The sequence below is a fragment of the Mustela nivalis genome (assembly GCF_964662115.1).
Source record: "Mustela nivalis genome assembly, chromosome: 18".
In the NCBI taxonomy this organism is placed as follows: Eukaryota; Metazoa; Chordata; class Mammalia; order Carnivora; family Mustelidae; genus Mustela; species Mustela nivalis.
In genome coordinates, this window is record NC_139037.1 from 58,669,515 (window position 1) to 58,689,553 (window position 20,039).

Below are 20,039 nucleotides of genomic sequence, written 5' to 3' on the forward strand. Positions count from 1 at the left end.
TATATGGCCACAGAGTGAGATAAAGGACAAAAAAATCTCTATATGGATCCTTGTTACTATTTGGGGACTTAATCTGTTTTCAGGAAACCAAGAGCAAATTAAATTCCAAAGGCACAAACTAAATTTGTCACATTGTTTTCTTTCATGGCAACTCTTTTTAAAAAGATTTTATTTTAGAGAGAGGCAGAGAGAAAGAAAACACACATGAGCGGGATGGGAGACAGAGAAAGAGGGACAATCCCAAGCAGACCCCACACCAAGCTCAGAGCCTGACGCAGGGCTCAATCTCACGACCCTGAGATCACGATCTGGGCTGAAATCAAGAACTGGATGCTTAACTGATGGAGCCACCGAGGCACCCCTCTTTAACTGCAACTCTTATGGGGCCCCTGGCTTTCTCAATAACCACGATTTTCCTAATCACCACGTAAAAACTTCGGAATCGTTTATGTCCTCTCTCCCTTGACCTCCACATATTTATGATAATCTAGTATATATCCTCTTGCCTCAATGTCTGGATTTTTTTTTTGCATTAAAATATTCAAGCAAAAAAAAAATTGGAGGGAGGATTATATAGCAAGATGCACAAAACTTAGAAGAGCTGAAGGATGACCAAGGTTGATGGATGTGAGACTTCATTATAGTACACTGTCTGTGTCAGACAAAGGGGTAGGATCCAAGATCTGTAAAGAACTTCTCAAATTCAACACCCAAAAAACAAATAAGTCAAAAAATGCACAGAAGACAGGAACAGACACTTCTCCAAGGAAGACAAACAGATGGCTAACACACGAAAAAAGTTCATCATCATTAGCCATCAGGGAGATTCAAATCAAAACCACACTGAGTTTGAGGAGTTCTTTATAGATCTTGGATACTAGCCCTTTGTCTGTAGTGTCATTTGCAAATATCTTCTTCCATTCTGTGGGTTAGCTCTTTGTTCTGTTGACTCTTTCCTTTGCTGTGCAGAAGTTTTTGAGCTTGATGAAGTCCCCAAAGTTCATTTTCACTTCTGTTTCCTTTGCCTTTGGAGACCTGTCTTTTTTTTTTTTTTTTTAAGATCTTTTATTTATTTATTTGACGGGGGAAGATCACAAGTAGGCAGAGAGAGAGAGAGAGAGAGAGAGAGAAGCAGGCTCCCCGCTGAGTAAAGAGCCTGATGCGGGGCTTGATCCCAGGACCCCGAGATCATGACCTGAGCTGAAGGCAGCAGCACAACCCACTGAACCACCCAGGCGCCCCTGGAGACATGTCTTGAAAGAAGTTGCTGTGGCCGATGTTGAAGAAGTTATTGCCTATGTTCTCCTCTAGGATTCTGATGGATCCTTGCCTCACACTGAGGTCTTTTATCCATTTCATTATCTTTGTATATGGTGTAAGAGAACAGTCGAGTTTCATTCTTCTACACATAGCTGTCCAATTTTCCCAGCAGCATTTATTGAAGAGACTGAGTTGGGGGAGATTGGAACGGGTGACGAATCATGAGAGACTCTGGACTCTGGGAAACAAACTGATTTTGGAGGGGAGGGAGGAGGGAGGTTGGGTGAGTCTGTGGTGGGTGTTATGGAGGGCACGTATTGCATGGAGCACTGGGTATGGTGCATAAACAATGAATTCTGGAACACTAAAAAGAAATTAAAAACACACACACACACACATTGAGATACCACTTTATACCAGTTAAAATGGCAAAAATCAACAAGGCAAGAAAAACAAATGTTGGAGACACTGTGGAGAAAGGGGAATCCTCTTACACTGTTGGTGGGAATGCAAGTTGGTGTGGCCACTGTGGAAAACAGGTTCCTCACAAAATTAAAAATAAAGCAATTACACTACTGGGTATTTTCCCCAAAGATACAGAGGTAGTGAAAAGAAAAGCCATATGCACCCCAATGCTCATAGCAGCAATGGCCACAATAGACATTTGGAAGGAGCGGAGATACACTTCAGCAGACAAATGGATAAAGAAGAGCACCTGAGTGGCTCAGGCGGTTAAGCATCTGCCTTCCCCTCAGGTCATCTCAGGTTCCTGGGATCCAGCCCCTCATGGGGCTCCCTGCTCAGCTCCGAGTCTTCGCCCTCTCCGTCTGCCCTCCCCACCCCTCAAGCTTCCTCTCTCTCACACATAAATAAATATATATATATATATTTTTTAAAGGCACAGCATGTTAAATTTTCTCAGGGTGGGACACTGTTACCAGTAGGCAGGGGCACACTCTGGGAACTCTGGGGCGGAGAAGGGAAAGGAGATACAACAATTTATCCCCCCGTGGTCCAGAACAAATCACGGTAGACCATCGCAGGCGCCAACTGGGGTGAGACCAATCTTTCTTTTAAAAAAGGAAGGGTGCGGTCGCGGGGAGTCTTGAGGAATCCTAAACAGCCCTGCTTCCCGCAGGGCTCACTGTTTTCAGGGGCTGGCTTCTCGCCCAGAAAACGCAGATGGGTGACAACCGGCCACCGTTCTCGCGCCGGGACCGCTTCCAAGCATCTTCCATCTATTTAACTCTCGTAAACCTCACTACACACCCCCGATGGAGGAACGATCCTTAATCCCACTCAACGAAGGAGAAACGGAGAAAGTAAGCAAGTCTACGAACGTGTCGCTAGAAGGCTGCAGCGCACGCAGAGGTGGGGAAGGCCAAGGAAACGGCGGTCGCGACGCCCGCCCCCCGCCGCTTCTAATCCCTGAGAGCGAAAGGCGGCGCCTGCGGGTCCCACGCCCGGGCGAGCTGGCCGGAGCCGCAGGGGCTCAGCGCTAACTCACGTCCCAGAAGGTTTCCAAGGACCCCGGCTCCGCACTCTCACCGCGCAAATGCGTGGACCTGTCGCAGCTCGGGGACCACCCTTCCCAGAAGCCCCAGCGGAACGAGGGCTTACAGCGCCTCCCCGCGGGGACGGAAGTGGCTCTAACTTTCGGGCGCTGGCCGACTACGTTTCCCAGAATCCTCAGCAAGTTGGCACTAACTCTAGGCTGCCACTTTTTGCCCCCTTCAATGTACAAATTGTCGCAGTTCAGTGTGTTCTCTGGTGAGATTACCATTTGTTTTGTTTCTTTTCCTTCTTTCCTTCTTTAAGAAAAAAATTTTATAGGGCGCCTGGGTGGTACAGTGGGTTAAGCATCTGACTCGGTTTTTTTCCCAGGCCGTGACCTCAGGGTCTGGAGATCAAGTCCAGCTCAGGTTCTACACTCAGTGCAGAGTCCACTTGGGACTATCTCTCCCTCTCCCTTTGCAACTCCTCTCCTCACCCTGTGTGCACTCTCTCTCTCTAAAATAAATAAACAAAATTTTTTTAAAGGGCCAGAAAATAAATATTTTAGGGTTTGCAGCCCATATACATTATCTGTAGCATATTCTTTGCTTTCTCCTTACAATTTTTTTTCCTCCCTAAAATTCTTTACAAGTGTGCAATTCCAGCTCTCATACAAAAATAAGATAAAGGCTGTACTTGGCCAACAACTGTTTCCTGGCTTAGAATTTTATAACAACACATACAGTAATAATTTTATCTATTGAAGATAAGAGTTAATACTGTATAGCTCTTACTATATGCCAAGCATCAAGTTTCCACCCTCACAACAGAAGAGATATTATCCACACTGAACACACAAGCAAATTGAAGAATAGAGAGATTAAGCATCTTTTTTGCAGTTACTCAACTGGCAAATGGCTGAACCAAGGTCTAGCTCCGGAGTCTGCTTTTTAATTACAATAAACTGTTTTGTAAACAATATTCCAGTTTGGTCTTTTTAACTTTAGTTTCTCCTAAAATACTTTCAATTCTCTCAAGAAGCAGTGCGGCACTGTGGTCCTTGGTAGCCTGAGAATTGTCACACTCACTCTGAGTAGTATAGGGAAAATGGGAGGTGAACAGCCGATGACGTAATGCAGGGTGGCCAATGGCCGGATGTGCTCCCCAACCAGTTCTTCACAAGGAACCATTCCTTCACATTAGCCACACTAGCATTAGCAAGGAATCACTATCCAGTGCGTTCTCACTGGGATATGCCCATCTGTGGATTTTTCTTTTACTTTTCTTCATGGTCCTATGAGGTTTTACTTGGTTTAAAGAGTCAATGCCCTGAGAAAGAGAAAAGTTATGGTGCAAACACTATGCCATTCAAATCACCTCTGGCACTAGTTACCCAATACCCCATTCTTTTTCCATGAATAGAACCCCTAAGTTGTAGTCGGGTGCATGTTTACACTCTCCAGTAAATATGTGGATGATACTGGAGCCAAATTTTTTTTAATTCTTGGAGAACAAAGATGCAATTTCTAATTGGCGAGGGCTAGAAAGAACATTATGATGTTGAATTCAGAATTGGTGGTAGAGGGGCACCTAGGTGGCTCAGTTAGTTAAATGTCCAACTCTTGATTTTGGTTCAGGTCATGATCTCAGGGTTGTGAGATCAAGTTTGAGATTATTTCAAAACAGTAAGTTTAAAGAAATATAAAAATAAATGTGAAGCAAAATCTCATCATTTAGCACTAACTAGTTAGAACTAAATATCTTTTTATCTACAATTTTTTTAATGAGATCACATAAAAATCCCGTGCTTTATTTTTTCAGATTAATATATGCTGGACATCTTCCAACATACTTAATTACAATTTACCTTTTCCCGTTTGATGGCTGCATAGCATTCCACTGGATTAATAATCATAAAATACTTCGGCAATCCATTTGATGGTTTCTATGTTTGCTATTATAAACAATGACCCAATGACCATTCTTTTACATACACTTACAGCAGATACGAATTACTGCTGAAGATCGAAGATTCATCACTGGGGACCTATTCCTTAATTCTAATCCAATATACCATAGGAAACAGAGCAATCATATTATGAGTTCTTGGTTACAGGAAATTTTAGTCAGTAATTTTATTCATTTTTCATAGCTTTACAGCTTCCGTAAAAATAAAAGTCACTGTAAATAAGTATAAAATGTAAGTTAAAGGGGAAATTATCCTAAAAACTTTCCTGACCCCCTCCCAAACTAGCTAGTATATGGCAAATATCCTTTTCACGCCTTATTCTTAGGCATATATTCACTTTTTGGGGGGGAGGCATATATTCACTCTTAAAGACCATTTATATCACTTGGATCTTGCCAAGAGGGCTGCAAGACATTCCTGCCCTGAATATTAGTTCTATTCCTATTATTATGGTTCCATGTCATCATTTTAGTGGATTTGTTAGAAAGATTCTATCTGAAGAAATCCCTTTCCACTCTCAATGCTTGACAGTTTATTACCAGCACAGACTCTCCGAACGCACGATACGCATCCTGACCAAAGCCATTAACACAATCTTCACTTTTAACGATTTCTGCCAGTGTGGACCTTCTGATGGTACATGAGACGCGAACGGTGACTGAAGTCCTTACCACAGACGTCACATTTGTAGGGTTTTTCTCCAGTGTGGACTCTCTGATGGGCCTGAAGACGTGAACTCTGACTGAAGCCCTTACCACACTCCTGACATTTAAACAGTTTTTCCCTAATGTGGACACTCAAATGGACCCTAAGATTTGAGGGGAGACTGAAGGCCTTACCACACTCCTCACACCTATGGGGTTTCTCTCCTGTGTGGACCCTCTGATGATGGCGAAGGTTCAAGCTCCTTCCAAAGCCTTTCCCACACTCCTCACACTTATAAGGTTTTTCTCCAGTGTGGCCTCTTTGATGGTATATAAACTGCGAACTGTACCTAAAACCCTTTCCACAGACGTCACACTTGTATGGCTTCTCCCCAGTGTGGACTCTCTGATGGGACTGAAGACCAGAGGACTGACTGAAGCCCTTACCACATACACCACATTTGTAGGGTTTCTCTCCAGTGTGGACTCTCTGATGTACCCGAAAATCTATAGCCTGACTAAAGCTCTTATCACACTCCTCACATTTATAGGGTTTCTCTCCAGAGTGGACTCTCTGATGAGCATGAAGATTTGATCGCCAACTGAAGCCCTTCCCACACTCCTCACATTTATATGGTTTTTCTCCAGTGTGAATCACTTGGTGCAGTTTCAGATTGGAACTGTAACTGAAGTCCTTACCACACACATCACATCTGTATGGCTTCTCTCCAGTGTGGACTCTCTGATGGGTCTGAAGCTTTGATGACTGACTGAAGCCCTTCCCGCATGTTTCACATTTGAATCGTTTCTCCCCCGTGTGGACATTCTGATGGACTTGAAGATTAGAAGCCTGACTGAAGCCCTTCCCACATTCCTTACACTTGTAGGGTTTCTCTCCCGTGTGAACTCGGAAGTGGATGTGAAGATCTGTATTGCGGGTAAAGCCTTTCCCACACGCCTCACATTTGTACGGTTTCTCTCCAGTGTGGACTCTCCGATGGCATATTAACGGCGAATTGTGGCTGAAGCCCTTACCGCAGACATCGCATTTGTAAGGCTTCTCCCCAGTGTGGACCCTCTGATGTATGTGGTAGTGTGCAGCCTGAGTGAAGCCCTTCCCACACTCTTCACACTTATAGGGTTTCTCACCCCTGTGGACCCTCTGATGAACGCGAAGATTAACACTCCAACCAAAGCCCTTACCACACTCTTCACATTTATACGGTTTTTCTTCAGTGTGGACCCTCTGGTGGCACTGAAAGTTTGAACTCTGACTAAAGCATTTCCCACACTCCTCACATTTATAAGGTTTCTCTCCAGTGTGAGTCCTGTAATGAATGATAAGGCCTGTGCTGCTGCTGAATCCCTTGCCACAACTGTCACATCTATAGGCCTTCTCCCCCGTATGGTTAAGTTGATGAAAAGAGCTCTTACTAAAGCAAGCATCAGATCCACGACGTTTGTTGAGTTTCTCTCTTGGGCGAATTCTCTGATGGGTCTGCAGATGAGAGCTCTGATTAGAGCATTTCTCTCTCGTGCAAACATTCTGATGACGTGGGAGCGCCAAGCTATACCCGACACCCTTTCCACACTCATGACATGGACGGAATTCCTCTCCTGGGGTTACATGAGGAATGAAGCCGTCACTCGTGCTTTTGCCACACGTGTTGAATTTGTAAGGTTTCTGTTCTGTGTCAGGGTTACTAAGATCACTGACGGGCGATCTCTTCATGAAGGCTTCACACATACACCGGTTATTTTTCCCATGAACTTGCGGACCTCCGCTCTGATTCTGTGACTCACGCAGGGATGTGTTCCCACAGACGTCCTGGGTTCTCGAAACTGACAACTCTTGATCAGCAGTGCAAGTGGAGCCATTTCCTTTATGATTCACAACACTATTTTCATGTTCAGAAACCTGAATGGAATCACCATGTGGTAACTGGAAACGCTTTCTCTGAAGACACCTGGTTAAATCACTTGCAACCTGTCTCCAGATTTGCCAGCAAGATAGTTCTTCATGGGAAAGGTATTTCAGTGCAACTTTTCGAAGGGCCTCCATCTCATTTTGATTCTTGCTGCCTATAAGAAAAAGCAATATTCAGAGAGATGAGGACAAGCAAATGCTTTGGTAGAGAAATGGCAGGATTCCACATCTATGCCATGGGATAAGGCCTCAATAAACCAGGGGGAGGGTCATGTTTGTACAACATCATTTATCCTTTTATGTTCTTCCATGCAAGTGGAAGCAAAGAATAGGGGTCAACAGACTTATCCACCAAGCATAAATGCGACCCATTCAGACCATAAATTTCCTATTTTAGTAGGAGAGCTGTAAGTTTGAAATCAAATGGCTGCAGGCCACAGAGGCAATCCATACTCCATCCTATAATAACATCAATTAAAATTCTCCTCACCTTTTCCTCAGTAGGCTTATCACAAGAGGGATTCTACCTGGTTATAAGGTTACAAAAGTTCAACTCGTAGGCAGAAACGGCCAGACCACCCTGAACGCACCTAGTCTTGTCTGATCTCAGAAGCTAAGCAGGGTCGGGCCTATTTAGTACTTGGATGGGAGAAATTAGTAATTTAGGTCCTGGCAGGAATTCTCTTCCAAGAGTAAATTTGGGAAGTGGTTGGAATACTAACATTCATAGTAGTAATTCAGGGCTCTAGAAAGAAACGGCAAAGGGAAAACTAATCTTGTACGACTGAGAAAGACCCTGGGAGAAAGAAAGCAGCGAAGCACAGTGTACTTGCAAAGGCCACCCTGAAGAGGAAGAGGGGAATTAAACTCTCCTAGACGGTCAAAAGGCTTGGTTTTTTTATTCATTCCCTTTAGGTCCTCACTCTAATGGTGCCCAGTTGGGTAAGGCCTTCCTCATCACCCAATATAAAATAATTCCTTCCCACTCCCATAACACCTTTGATTCTCCGCATTTGGCTTACCCTGCTTTATTTTTCCCTACAGCACATACTATTTGACTTAACTGTATACTTCCTAACTTTTTCTTGTCTTTTTAGACCCACTAGAGTATAACAGTTATGAAGAAAACATGCATTTTGTTTTCTTCGTTATGTTATTTCCACTGTAGTACAATTTTTTAAATTGTCGGGATGCATTAATGAACTATCAAACCAATTCCATAAATGAACAAATAGTTAAAAAGAAAAACAGAATATGAGAAGCGTATCACAAACGGTAAGGATAACACTACAAAATGCTTGTTTCAGCTACAAACACACACATAAATACATACATATGTTACACCCAAGCTAGGTCAGATGTAAAATATATGACTGAGGATTGTGGCTAAAAATGAATGGAAGCACCGGCTTAAAATGTTTGGGGTGGGGGGAGCAGCGGCACCAAGTCCTTAATGATTAATTTGCTTAAATGTAAAGTTACAATCTAATATTATAAGCTAAAAAAGTCTCAATACATATGTACCCATTTCTAGGTGTGGTGGGACAATCAAATGGCCCCTAAAGATGTCCATGCCCTAATCCCTGGAACCTGTGAATATGTTCATGTATGTGACAAGGGGGATTTCATTAAATTTCATTAAAATTTATTTCATTAAAATTAAGGATTCTGAGGGTGCCTGGGTGGCTCAGTGGGTTAAGCCGCTGCCTTCGGCTCAGGTCATGATCTCAGGGTCCTGGGATCGAGTCCCGCATCAGGCTCTCTGCTCGGCAGGGAGCCTGCTTCCCTCTCTCTCTCTCTCTGCCTGCCTCTCCATCTACTTGTGATTTCTCTCTGTCAAATAAATAAAATAAAATCTTAAAAAAAAATAAATATAAATAAATAAATAAATAAATAAATAAAAAGAAAGGAAAGGAGATGGGAAAGTGAGGTGAAAAATGAAGAGGGACAGGGCAGGAGAAAGTGGGGGGAGGTGGTAGGCAGTGAAAGGCTTGGTGGGAAAGAAATCGGTGGCTGGGGACATGAACCAGGCATTCTTTCCCGTCCGAGAAAGGCTGGTATCATAGCTCACTCCTATAAGGACTGTGACTATTTAAATAATTTAATCATTTAATAAGTGGTGAGGATCCCCTCCTATGCAGAAAGGCCATCCAAGGCCCTGAGTAGACACAACAAATGAAACTGCCAAAACTCCTACTTCAACGGGAGACAGATGGTGAGCAAGTAAACAAAAATGTGTTGGGAGGTCAGGAGGCGATCCGTACTCAGACACAAAATAAGGCAGGGTGAGGGGATGAAGAACTGAAGAACGGAGAGGATGAGGTTTGAAAGGGCAGACATAGAAGGCCCAGCAGATGCAGATGAAATCCGAGCAAAACCTTAGTAAGGGAGTGGCCGCAGACTCGGCCCAGGCAGAGGGGAAGCTGAGCTGGTCCAAGGCCGGGAAGCAGCAGAGAGAACACCCCAGGGGAGCCAGGAATGACCTAAGTCAGGGTAAAAGCAAGGCTAATCAAAAAAGAACCTGGTGAGGAATCTAGATCAGGGAGGGTCTCGTAGGCCACTGCAAGGGCTCTGAGCAAAACAGGAAGTCTTTGGAGGGTTTTTCAGCAGGGGAATGGCATGACTTCACTTGCTTTCTAAGGAATCACTCTGGTACCATGTGGAGAACAGATGACAGGAGAGCAAGAGAGAAGGCAGGGAGACCAACGTGGAGGCTGCTGTCCCGGTGCAGAAGAGAGGACAGAGCTCAGATGAAAGTGCGGTAAGCACGGATGTGGTGAGATGCAGATTAGCTGGTACCTGAAGGAACAGCCATGTGGTCCTCACTGGTCACACTTTTTTGGGGTTCCCCTTCCATCATCCAAAGCTCTTCTTCTGCTTCCAACTGAGAAACCATCTCTGGCTTGAAGGGAAGATGTCCTGTGAAAGGGCAGATATACACCTCTAAGATACACACATGGCTAAAATGTATTTCTGTCCAAGTTCTACAACCCTCAGAACCTTTAAAGTGATATTTCCGGAACTCTCCTGATCATGAACTGTAATAGGTAAATTTAGGCCATGACTTAGTTCATGTCTAGATAGAGATAAAATTAGATTCAGCCAATGTCTGTTCTCAGCCTACTTCCGACACTCACACCACTCACCGCAAATGGTCAGTTTCTGCTGCAGTGTGAGGTCTTGATAAGGAACTCTTTTAGTTTCTATCCTTATTCTATTTTATTGAAAAAAAAAAAAGTGCCAGCACAGGGTACTAAATTAATGCCATGACCCACCAATGGATTACAACCACAATTTGAAAAAGCATTTGCAAGACACAGTGTAAAAGCCAATTTATATTTATGTTTCCCATTTGTAATTAATTGACTCAGGGTTTCTCAACTGAGGCACCGCTGACATTCTGGACTGGCTAATGCTTTGCCCTGGAGGTTGAACTGTACACTACAGGAGGTTTAGCAACATCAGTGGCCAGTGGAGCCCCTCCCCGATGAAATGTCACCTCGGGGCAAAATAGCCCCTGGACAGAATTTTACCTGAGCAGAAAAACAAGGAAAACCTATGCCTGTAGTCCTACGGATTAGAAAAACCTGAGTCTTTAGGGTCAGGGAATTAATTCAAAAGGTCCAAAGCTTTGAACAACTAAGGACACTGACTCTCAAGGGGGTGTCATGGGGCGACTGTCCTCACCCACTGAGACCAGGTTCTTGAAGTTCTCCAGCATCACATCTCGGTACAGCTTCCTCTGGGTGGAATCCAGCAGCCCCAGCTCCTCCACAGTGAAGACCACCGCCACGTCCTTGAACGTCACCGCCTCCTACACATGAAACGCACACAACCTTAATCCCACAAGCGCCACTGGAAAAGGGGCAGCACAGAGGAGGATAGAGGATTACCCCCCCCCCCCAAAAAAAAACGGCTGCCACTTTGGAGGGTGCCCAGGCAGATTTTAGTCCCAGAGTGTCCCCCCTCACTGTCCCCTCCCAAGCACCCCACAAGGCTTGGGTTCTGTCTCGATGTCAGCAGTGTTCACAGGCCTTGGGCAGCCCTCCCAGGACAAGCACACAGCTTTTCCGTGTTTTCAACGTACGTGCTGCATCTACCTGCAGCATTCACGGCTGGTGAAAGCACTAAGCTCAAATTTCACAGTTTTAATTCTAGGGCCTTGGGGAAATTCCTTACTTCCCACTATCTCCATTTCCACTTCTCTTTAATGATGTCTGTACCACAAATTGTTTGAAAACATTAGATGAGTATTTGTAAAGCACGTAAAATGGTGCCTAGCATGTAGCTAACTGCTCAATAAACTTGAATAATTACGATCATCAGTGTCTCATTCCATTTTATGACCACAGAGTTTAACTTCCCTTAGAACTGATGATATATCTTCCATCATCCAAATCACATATAGTTACAGATCTTCAATTTTTTTTTTCAGATTTTATTTATTTGAGAGACAGCAAGAGAAAGAGAGAGAGAGAGAGAGAATGCACAAGCAAGGGGAAAAGGAGAAAGAGAGGGAATGGGAGAAGCAGACTCCCTGCAGAGCAGGGAGCCTGATTCAGGGCTTTATCCCAGGACCCTGGGATCATGACTTGAGCCGAAGGCAGTTGCTTAACCAACTGAGCCAACAGATGGCCCCAGATTTTTAATTTTAATCAGTGCTGCAGAGATCCTTTTACTGAGACCTTAGCTAAAAGTAGCAACTACAAAGCCACAGAATAAACTTTCAAAACTTTCAAAATTTTCAAAGCACAGTGGCAGATTTCCCTCCCAGGAGGTTTTCCCAATTCACCTTTCATGCAAGAGAGTACAAGTGTTCCTGAATCTCTAGACTCTGACCAAATAGGACAATCTAAGTGAAATAATTAGAAAGCTTTTATTAACATTTGCACATATTTACTTATTAACAATCATTACTTTTGTCATAAATTTGCCTTGACACTCCATTTTTTTCACTCCTATTCCAACTTGGTTTTTCCTTATCTTACTAATCTTTTTTTTTTTTAAAGATTTTTATTTATTTATTTGACACACAGAGAGAGAAAGAGAGCACAAGTAGACAGAGAAGCAGGCAGAGAGAGAGGAGGAAGCAGGCTCCCTGCTAAGCAGGGAGCCTGATGCGGGACTCGATCCCAGGATCCTGAGATCATGACCTGAACGAAGGCAGTGGCTTAACCCACTGAGCTACCCAGGCACCCCTTATCTTACTAACCTTAATAAAAGAGTTATTAAGCCTTTCTCTAATGTATCTAAGTACAGGTGACTCTTTAACAAGAAGGGTTTGAGCTGCATGGGTCCACCTTACATGCATATCTTTTTACAGCACTAAAAATGGATCCTCTCTTACAATTTTCCTGATAATATTTTCTTTTTCTCATTTACTTTACTGTAAGATACAATATACGATACAGAAAACATATAAAATATGTGTTAATCAATTGTTGATGTTATTGGTAAGGCTTCTGATCAGCAGTAAGCTAAGAGCTAAGCTTCTGGGAAGTCAAAAGTTCCATGTGGATTTTCAAGGAGGTCAGGGTCTCTAAACCTTGCATTATTTGAGGATCAACTATGTATCCCATCACTTCCAATACTACAAATATAAAATTACAAATGCAAGTAAAAAAGGCATAAGGTAAAGTACAAAGAGTTGGCCAATGAACAAGGTAGTACTGTAAATTCTTTTGGTCTATTTCAAATTTTTATTATTTTTCCAAAAACTGTCTTGTGAAACAATAAAGATAAGTACTAAACACACACGCGCACACATAGCCTGGCATACCACCCGCACTCAAAATCTGCGGTTTTCCATTAACTTTTCCAAAGAGGAGAAAGATGAGCCTAATCTGTGAGAAATGAAATCACATCTAAGGAAACAGAAAAGAATTCCTTACCTGAAACTTGCTCATTTTCTCCTGCTCTTTCTGGGGAAGGTCAGAGTCCTGAGAAGACATAACTGGGGAAGGACAAAGAAGCCATGAGATGCAGGCCAGAAATTAAATGACAGCTCTCCTACTTCCAGGCTGCAGAGGCTACAGACAGCACAGTGAGCAGAGCATGGAGCAGACTCCAACCCCGAAGTCTGTCAGCCATGGGCCACTGGGCAGTGACCGGGACAACCAAATGCAGTATTCCTACTAGAAGAATGACATCCTGAGGATGTAGGAAATGAAGGGTGCTGTTAACATTTAGTTTAAAAAAAAAAAAAAAAAAAAATGGGTTCTAAAGTCAATGGCCTAGGTTTAAATCCTCAAAATAATTCTCACCATCCACATAATGTTAGGGTTGTTAAAGAAAAACCCCCATGCCTCACTGTGATCATCTGCACATGAAGATAAGAGCTGTGTATCTTAACTCACCTCAGAAGGTTGTTCCACAGACTAAACGAGCAGATGGAAAATTCAAAGAACCAGGAGGCCCTTTTTCTTGCAGCTGCAAAAAAGCAGACGATACTTTGCATCATAAACTTTAACTGCACATGTCTTTTCCAACAAAAGCAAAAAAGACCTGGAAGGTATCTGGACTTCATACACTAATGCTCTCCTATGAAAGTCACCTTTATTCTCTGAAAATCCTAATTCCCACTTAAAATTTTTTCTTACAGGGCACCTGGGTGGCTCAGTGGGTTAAAGCCTCTGCCTTTAGCTCAGGTCATGATCCCAGGGTCCTGGGATCGAGCCCTGCATCAGGTTCTCTGCTCAGCAGGGAGCCTGCTTCTGCTTCCCCCTCTCTCTCTGCCTGCCTCTCTGCCTACTTGTGATCTGTCAAATGGATAACAAAACCTTAAAAAAAATTTTCTTACTTGTCTAACTAAAAATAAATAAATAAATAAATTTATTTCTTCTTACTTACAAGTTTTTGCCCACCTAGTAACATTTTATCCACACTGGTATTAGCTTTCTAAAAAGCATCACTTCAAGTCAATTTACCTGGTGAAGTAAAAAAGGCTTATTGATAAATGCCTTTTATCCCATGTGCATAAAATTAAAGAAAGATGCAAAATAAGAATCAAGACACAGAAGATAGAGCGAGAGGCTCCAACATTTGTTCAATGGGAGGAGTATGACGAAAACAGAACCAAAGAAATGGCAGAGAGCTCCTATTTCAAAAGATAATTGCTGAGTTCATATACAGCAATTCTGAACAGTACAAATAAAAATAAATACACTCCTTGGGTGCCTGGGTGGCTCAGTCAGTTAAGGGTCAGACTCTTGATTTTGGCTCAGGTCATGATCTCAGGGTTGCGAGACCCAGCCCCTCTTTGAAGTCTGCACTGAGCAGGGAGCCTCCTTGGAATTCTCTCTTTCCTTTTCCCTCTGCCCCTCCCCCACCTATACAATTTTTTAAAAAATAAATACATCCTAAACAAATCATGCTGAAACTCAGGAATGTAAAGAATTAAAAACTGTGAATAAATAAAAAGAACTGAAAACAACAAAAATCCTTAAAACCCCCAGAAAGAAAATACAGTTTACCTAACAAAATGACAATTTGATTGACAGAATCAAGGAAACAGAATGGAGACCTCAAAGGATTGAATGCTATCTCCAAAAGGAAGAATGGAAATAATCGTCAAACTTGAATTCTATGTTCAACCAAATGACTACTGACATGAGAGAGGGAAAAAAAAGACATTTCAGCTGAACAAGGATGAAGAACAATCATTAACTATACAAACCTGGAAAGAAGCAATGGTAAGAAAACATTTGTAAATATGCTGGTAACATTTTTGTTATTTAAAAAAAGGGGTGGGGGGCGCCTGGGTGGCTCAGTGGGTTAAGCCTCCGCCTTCAGCTCAGGTCAGGATCCCAGTGTCCTGGGATAGAGCCCACATGGGGCTCTCTGCTCAGCAGGGAGCCTGCTTACCCTTCCCAATCTCTGCCTGCCTCTCTGCCTACTTGTGACCTCTGTCAAATAAATTAGGAAAAAAAAAAAAATTAAAAAAAAAAAAAAAAGCCCAAGAACGATAGGACCAATTTCGAGGGTTGTTGTAACAAAATACAGACCGATAACCTGACCTCCAGTTTAAAAAAGGTGGTGGTGGTGAGGTGCCATCATCAAGTATCAAGTACAGATTTCGTTTCTGTATTTCTCAGAATGAGAATACACAGCGGCTACATTTAGTATCTGAGACAAGCAACCGTTTTTATTCCAAACCAGCTGAGCAAGTAAAAGGAAACCAAAATGCAAACAAGGAAGAGCAAAAAGTGTAGGGTCGTAAAGTCCCAAAATAAATGCACGTGCGTATGGTTTAAAAAACAACAAAAACAAAATGAAACACAAAAAACAAAACTCACCTACACATTCACACATATCAACAAGGAGATGGAACACCCGCAGGTGGATACAGCAAACACTGGAACATTTCCCTAGTAAGTAAGTCACTGACCGAGTGACTGAAACCCGTGAACGGAAAACAGAGAGGACACATCAAAAAAGTACTTTCGCGGGGCGCCTGGGTGGCTCAGTGGGTTGAAACCTCTGCCTTCGGCTCGGGTCGTGGTCCCAGGGTCCCAGAGTCCCACGATCGAACCCCGCATCGGGCTCTCTGCTCAGCAGCGAGCCTGCTTCCCTCCCTCCCCTCTCTCTGCCTGCCTCTCTACCTACCTATGGTCTCTGTAAAATAAATAAATAAAATCTTAAAGAAAAAAAGAAGAAGAAGAAAGAAAGAGCTTTCGCTAGTACGCACCCAGAAGTCCGTCCTTCCTCCCCTTCCCGAAGTCAGGGGACGCGAAGAGCAGGACGCGGTGGGACGACACGACGGCGAATGCCCCTCGGATAAACTGCAGCGGACATCCCTGGGCGCGGGCGGTTCGGGGCTCCTGAAGGAGACAGGTGGAAAGCTCGGGAAGAGCTGGGTATCCGGGAGGCTGGCAGCCGGGCCACGCCATTGCTCCCAGAGCCCGGGCCCCGCTCCCTGCACCGCGGCTTCCAGGCAGAAAACTCCTGTTAGCAATGGCCAACCCGTTACCCCGTGCCGCCCCCTTTCAAAGCTCCGGACACGTAGCGTCTCGTTTCCTGCGAATCACAGCTCGACCCGAGAGTTACTCCCGCTGTCGCGACTTGACGGAGGAGGAAAGGAGAGCGCAGAGAGCAAGTCGCCAGGTACTGTACCGACAGAAGTAGCAGCGCTGCTGGGTAAGCCGGGGAGGAGAGCCGAGGGAATCCAAACTTCTGCCCTCAATCGCTCAGCCTCCGCCGGCGGCCGCGACTTCTCCATCCTAAAACGGCCGGCTAGGTAGCGACTAGTCCCACGCTCAGGCGGAAAACACTCGGAGGGGGCGTGAGGGTGCAAGGCTGACTCACCTCCGGACCGAAAAGATGGTGGCGGTCTTGCTTTTCCGGGGCGGAAGTGTCTCTGACTACACGGCGCCCCGGAACTACACTTCCCAGAAATCCCGAGGCGGGGGAGGAGCAAGCGCTTGAGGGCGGGGCGGGGGAAGTCCTTGTTAGTTGAGGACTACATTACCCATATCCCCCAAGAGGAGGAAGGACTATGTCCGCCCCCTTAAACCACGCCTTCTTCCTCCCGAGCGAATCTCCTCCTTGTAGTTGGAGGACTTCAACTTCCAGAACCCGCTTTCGGGCTTACCATTTTGCAGACATAAAGCAGTTCTCTGATGCCAGGGAAGTTGAGTTTTTTCCATTGACAAACAAAACGCACTTAGCAAATATTTGAACAGAGGCTTAAAAGAAAAAGTTTGTAACAGAAGCAGATCACGTGATCCGTCACTAAAGAAATCGTACCCAATACTACTAGACAAAGAAGGGATAAAACGATAGCCTTTATTTTGCAGTTTCAGACCCTTTTTAGACATAAAAAAGAATGAGAGCCCCCCAAAATGCAGTGAAGGCAGAATACATTGTAGACATCAACTTTTGTGAGAGGCACAAATAATTCAAAACTTGGCTTTGGGGAACAGCTAGACATACTCAGAGTAAAAAGACAAACTTCAGCATTCTTGTATGATCAGTTTCCCAACCGGGGTTTTTGTCTTCATTCCTCAGAGAGACTTCTGAGTTTGAGGGATGAATACATTACCGCTAATTAGATTTTTATGAAATGGTGACTGTAAAAATTATTTGCTCAAACATATGATAGCACTGATGTTTAAAAGATATAAAGATGTGGAGCAGAAGGGAATACCCCAAAATATCCATACCTCCACTATAATATATGTTTGCATTTCTTCTTTACTGAACGTGTTGGGCAGGAAGCTAGGCATGAGAGACAAGAGGATGGACCTTAGACGTCCTGAAAGAGAGCCCCAAACAAGGACCGCCCAGAGACCACCCTAGTCCATCCTGTAGCAACTCATTTTCGGTTACAAAATCCTGACAGAGGAAGAGTTTGGTTTGTTGTGCTCGTTGCACTTGTGCAGAAAGCTGCCTCTTGTCCGCATTGGACCTGTCTCCAGAAGAGAAATAATGCAGTTTCCTACCCTGTGCAGGCATTTCCAATATATTTTGGAAAAGGACATGTGTAGTTGGCTAATTATTATATAATCCAGGACTTTCTCTCAAATGTTGCAACCCCAGCACCAGCCCCAAAGGGGAAAAATGATAGAAGCCCACACCTGGGAGTTTTTGGGGGGGGGGTGCATTGTCTCTATCCATTGGCCTGCTCCTCTCTTGGATTGTACTTTAATAAAACTTTGCTCTGCTTTCCTTTCCTTTAGCTGTCCTGTAATTCTTTTTTTTTTTTTTAAGATTTTTTCTTTATTTATCTGACAGAGATCACTGTCCTGTAATTCTTAACTGTGGCAGCGAAAAGAATGTAGACTTCTTTCCGTTTCCATCTAACTGTCAATAATAAACGTGTATTCCTTCTGTTACACACATATCTCTCATGAAGTTCTCAGTGTATGCTACGGACTATCCCAAACACTTTAGACTCCGGGATTCTCTTGTAACAACTTGTTTTTATGTAAATACTATTATTTCCTTCACTTTACAGGAGCCGGAGGCAGAGGAAGGTTAAGTAATTTGCCCGTGTTACTGAAATAGCAAGCGTTAAAGCCAGGTTTCAAGATTTGGTATTTGAGGGCCACCTGGGTGGCTCGGTGGGTTAACCCTCTGCCTTCGGCTCAGGTCATGATCCCAGGGTGCTGAGAGCCCCCCAGGCTCTCTGCTCAGCCAGGAGCTTGCTTCCTCCTCTCTCTGCCTGCCTCTCTGCTTACTTGTGGTCTCTCTCTGTCAAATAAATAAATAAAATCTTAAAAAAAAAATTTTGGCATTTGACAAACGGAGCCTGAGTGCTAATCACTCATTAGTCACATCTTGTATAATCAACATGAACAGATACTTAATTTCAATCACTTTTTTCCTCCCTGATGCCAGAGAGATATTGCATAACACGGAAATTCAGTTATTTTCACCTGCATATCTATCCAGTGCCCTCAAAGAAGTTCCAAATGCTTTAGCAAGTCACATGAACAGGAAACTTCCATATTTTTTTCCTCCTCAAATCTACTTTGTATTCATGCCCAGCTGTAGTGAATAACTTACACTCCCATGAAAAGCCTCTTTGAGGGGCACCTGGGTTGCTCAGTTAAGAGTCTGCTTTCGGCTCAGGTTGTGATCCCAGGGTCCTGGGATGAGTCCCGCAATGGGCTCCCTGCTCAGCCCGAAGCCTGCTTCTCCCTCTCCCACTCCCCCTGCTTGTGTACCCTCTCTTGCTGTGTGTCTCTCTCTGTCAAATAAGTAAACTAAATCTTTCCAAAGATTAAAAAAATACTTTAAAGCCTCATCATATCTGCTGCTCATTAGGTCATACTCACCTGCTCCATTCACTTACAGGATGCGGTCTTCCCCACGGCTTAAATATTCTTTGCTCCGATAAGACATCTTGTGGGGTTTTGTCCTGTATGCTAATAAAAGCAATGTGTAAAAGACTACAGGCTTGGAATCAGGCTGCCTAGATTAAAATAATAATCCTGCCACTTATTCTGTGAACTCTGTCCTTTTTTTTACTTGTAAAATGGAGATAACAATAGGAATGAGAAGGAACATCTTGATAAATACATATAAGGGCACTGGAAACTCGACCTGACTCATGACCAACCTGTAAAAAATAAATATTATCCTCAGATGATGGGAAACATGAATGAGGGGTGGATGGTTTAGTAACTTTGCTTTATGATGATTAAAATATTATCAATAACTGTACATCCATGAAGCATCTGGCTCTTGATCTCAGTTCAGATCTTGATCTCAGGACCATGAGCTCATGTCGGCATTGGGCTCCATGCCTCATCAAAATGTTGACAAGGGCTGCAGATGACTCAGGTATTCTGAGCATGTGTGGATTAATTCCTAGAATGCCAGAGAGAATCTTGGTGAAATTGTGCCATTTTAGGCTACGAGTGTCTTCCTTGATTCTGTTACTGAAAACCGGGCAGCATAAGAATAAATTCCTATTTATTTGGAATAAAGTTCCAAAATAATATTTAAGAAAGAAATACCATTTGTAGTACAGCGCCTATGCATAAATACATTACAAATGATAACAGTGGTTATGTCTAATCCCTGAGATTACAGGTTATTCCTACTCTTTTCTTTTTATATTTTTGTATGTCCTAATCTCTCTATAATGGGCATATATTTTACTATAATAAGAACATAATGTATAAAGCCCCAAAAGATCTTCTAAACCTGTTAGAAAAAAAACTTCCTCAGAACATATTCAGAACTATTTCCTGTTATATTTTTTTATGTACAACATTGAGATTAAAAACATAGACTTGAG

At 43.5% G+C, this 20,039-nt stretch overlaps 1 protein-coding gene and 1 long non-coding RNA gene across 5 annotated transcripts; one reads left to right on the forward strand and one right to left on the reverse strand.

Moving 5' to 3' along the window:
- Positions 1-2,215: 2,215 nt before the first annotated feature.
- Positions 2,216-4,557, forward strand: LOC309853093. The gene is made up of 3 exons (XR_014305510.1): positions 2,216-2,315; positions 2,399-2,874; positions 3,015-4,557. It is a non-coding gene; the product is annotated as an uncharacterized lncRNA (long non-coding RNA).
- Positions 4,558-4,874: 317 nt separating this feature from the next.
- ZNF227 (zinc finger protein 227) lies at positions 4,875-16,659 on the reverse strand. Of its 4 annotated transcripts, none has more exons than XM_082710737.1 (7): positions 16,598-16,659; positions 15,981-16,113; positions 13,651-13,723; positions 13,186-13,247; positions 10,948-11,108; positions 10,094-10,213; positions 4,875-7,449 (listed from the first exon to the last, which is right to left on the reverse strand). In XM_082710737.1, the coding sequence occupies exons 6-7, from the start codon at positions 10,188-10,190 to the stop codon at positions 5,327-5,329; spliced, it is 2,220 nt and encodes a 739-aa protein (XP_082566863.1). In that variant the 5' UTR covers positions 10,191-10,213; positions 10,948-11,108; positions 13,186-13,247; positions 13,651-13,723; positions 15,981-16,113; positions 16,598-16,659; the 3' UTR covers positions 4,875-5,326. The 4 variants fall into 4 exon arrangements, with proteins under 4 accessions (XP_082566863.1, XP_082566860.1, XP_082566861.1 ...); XM_082710734.1 differs by having other exon boundaries at positions 10,982-11,108; positions 16,598-16,657; XM_082710735.1 differs by having other exon boundaries at positions 10,982-11,108; positions 16,406-16,634.
- Between the last annotated feature and the right edge of the window lie 3,380 nt (positions 16,660-20,039).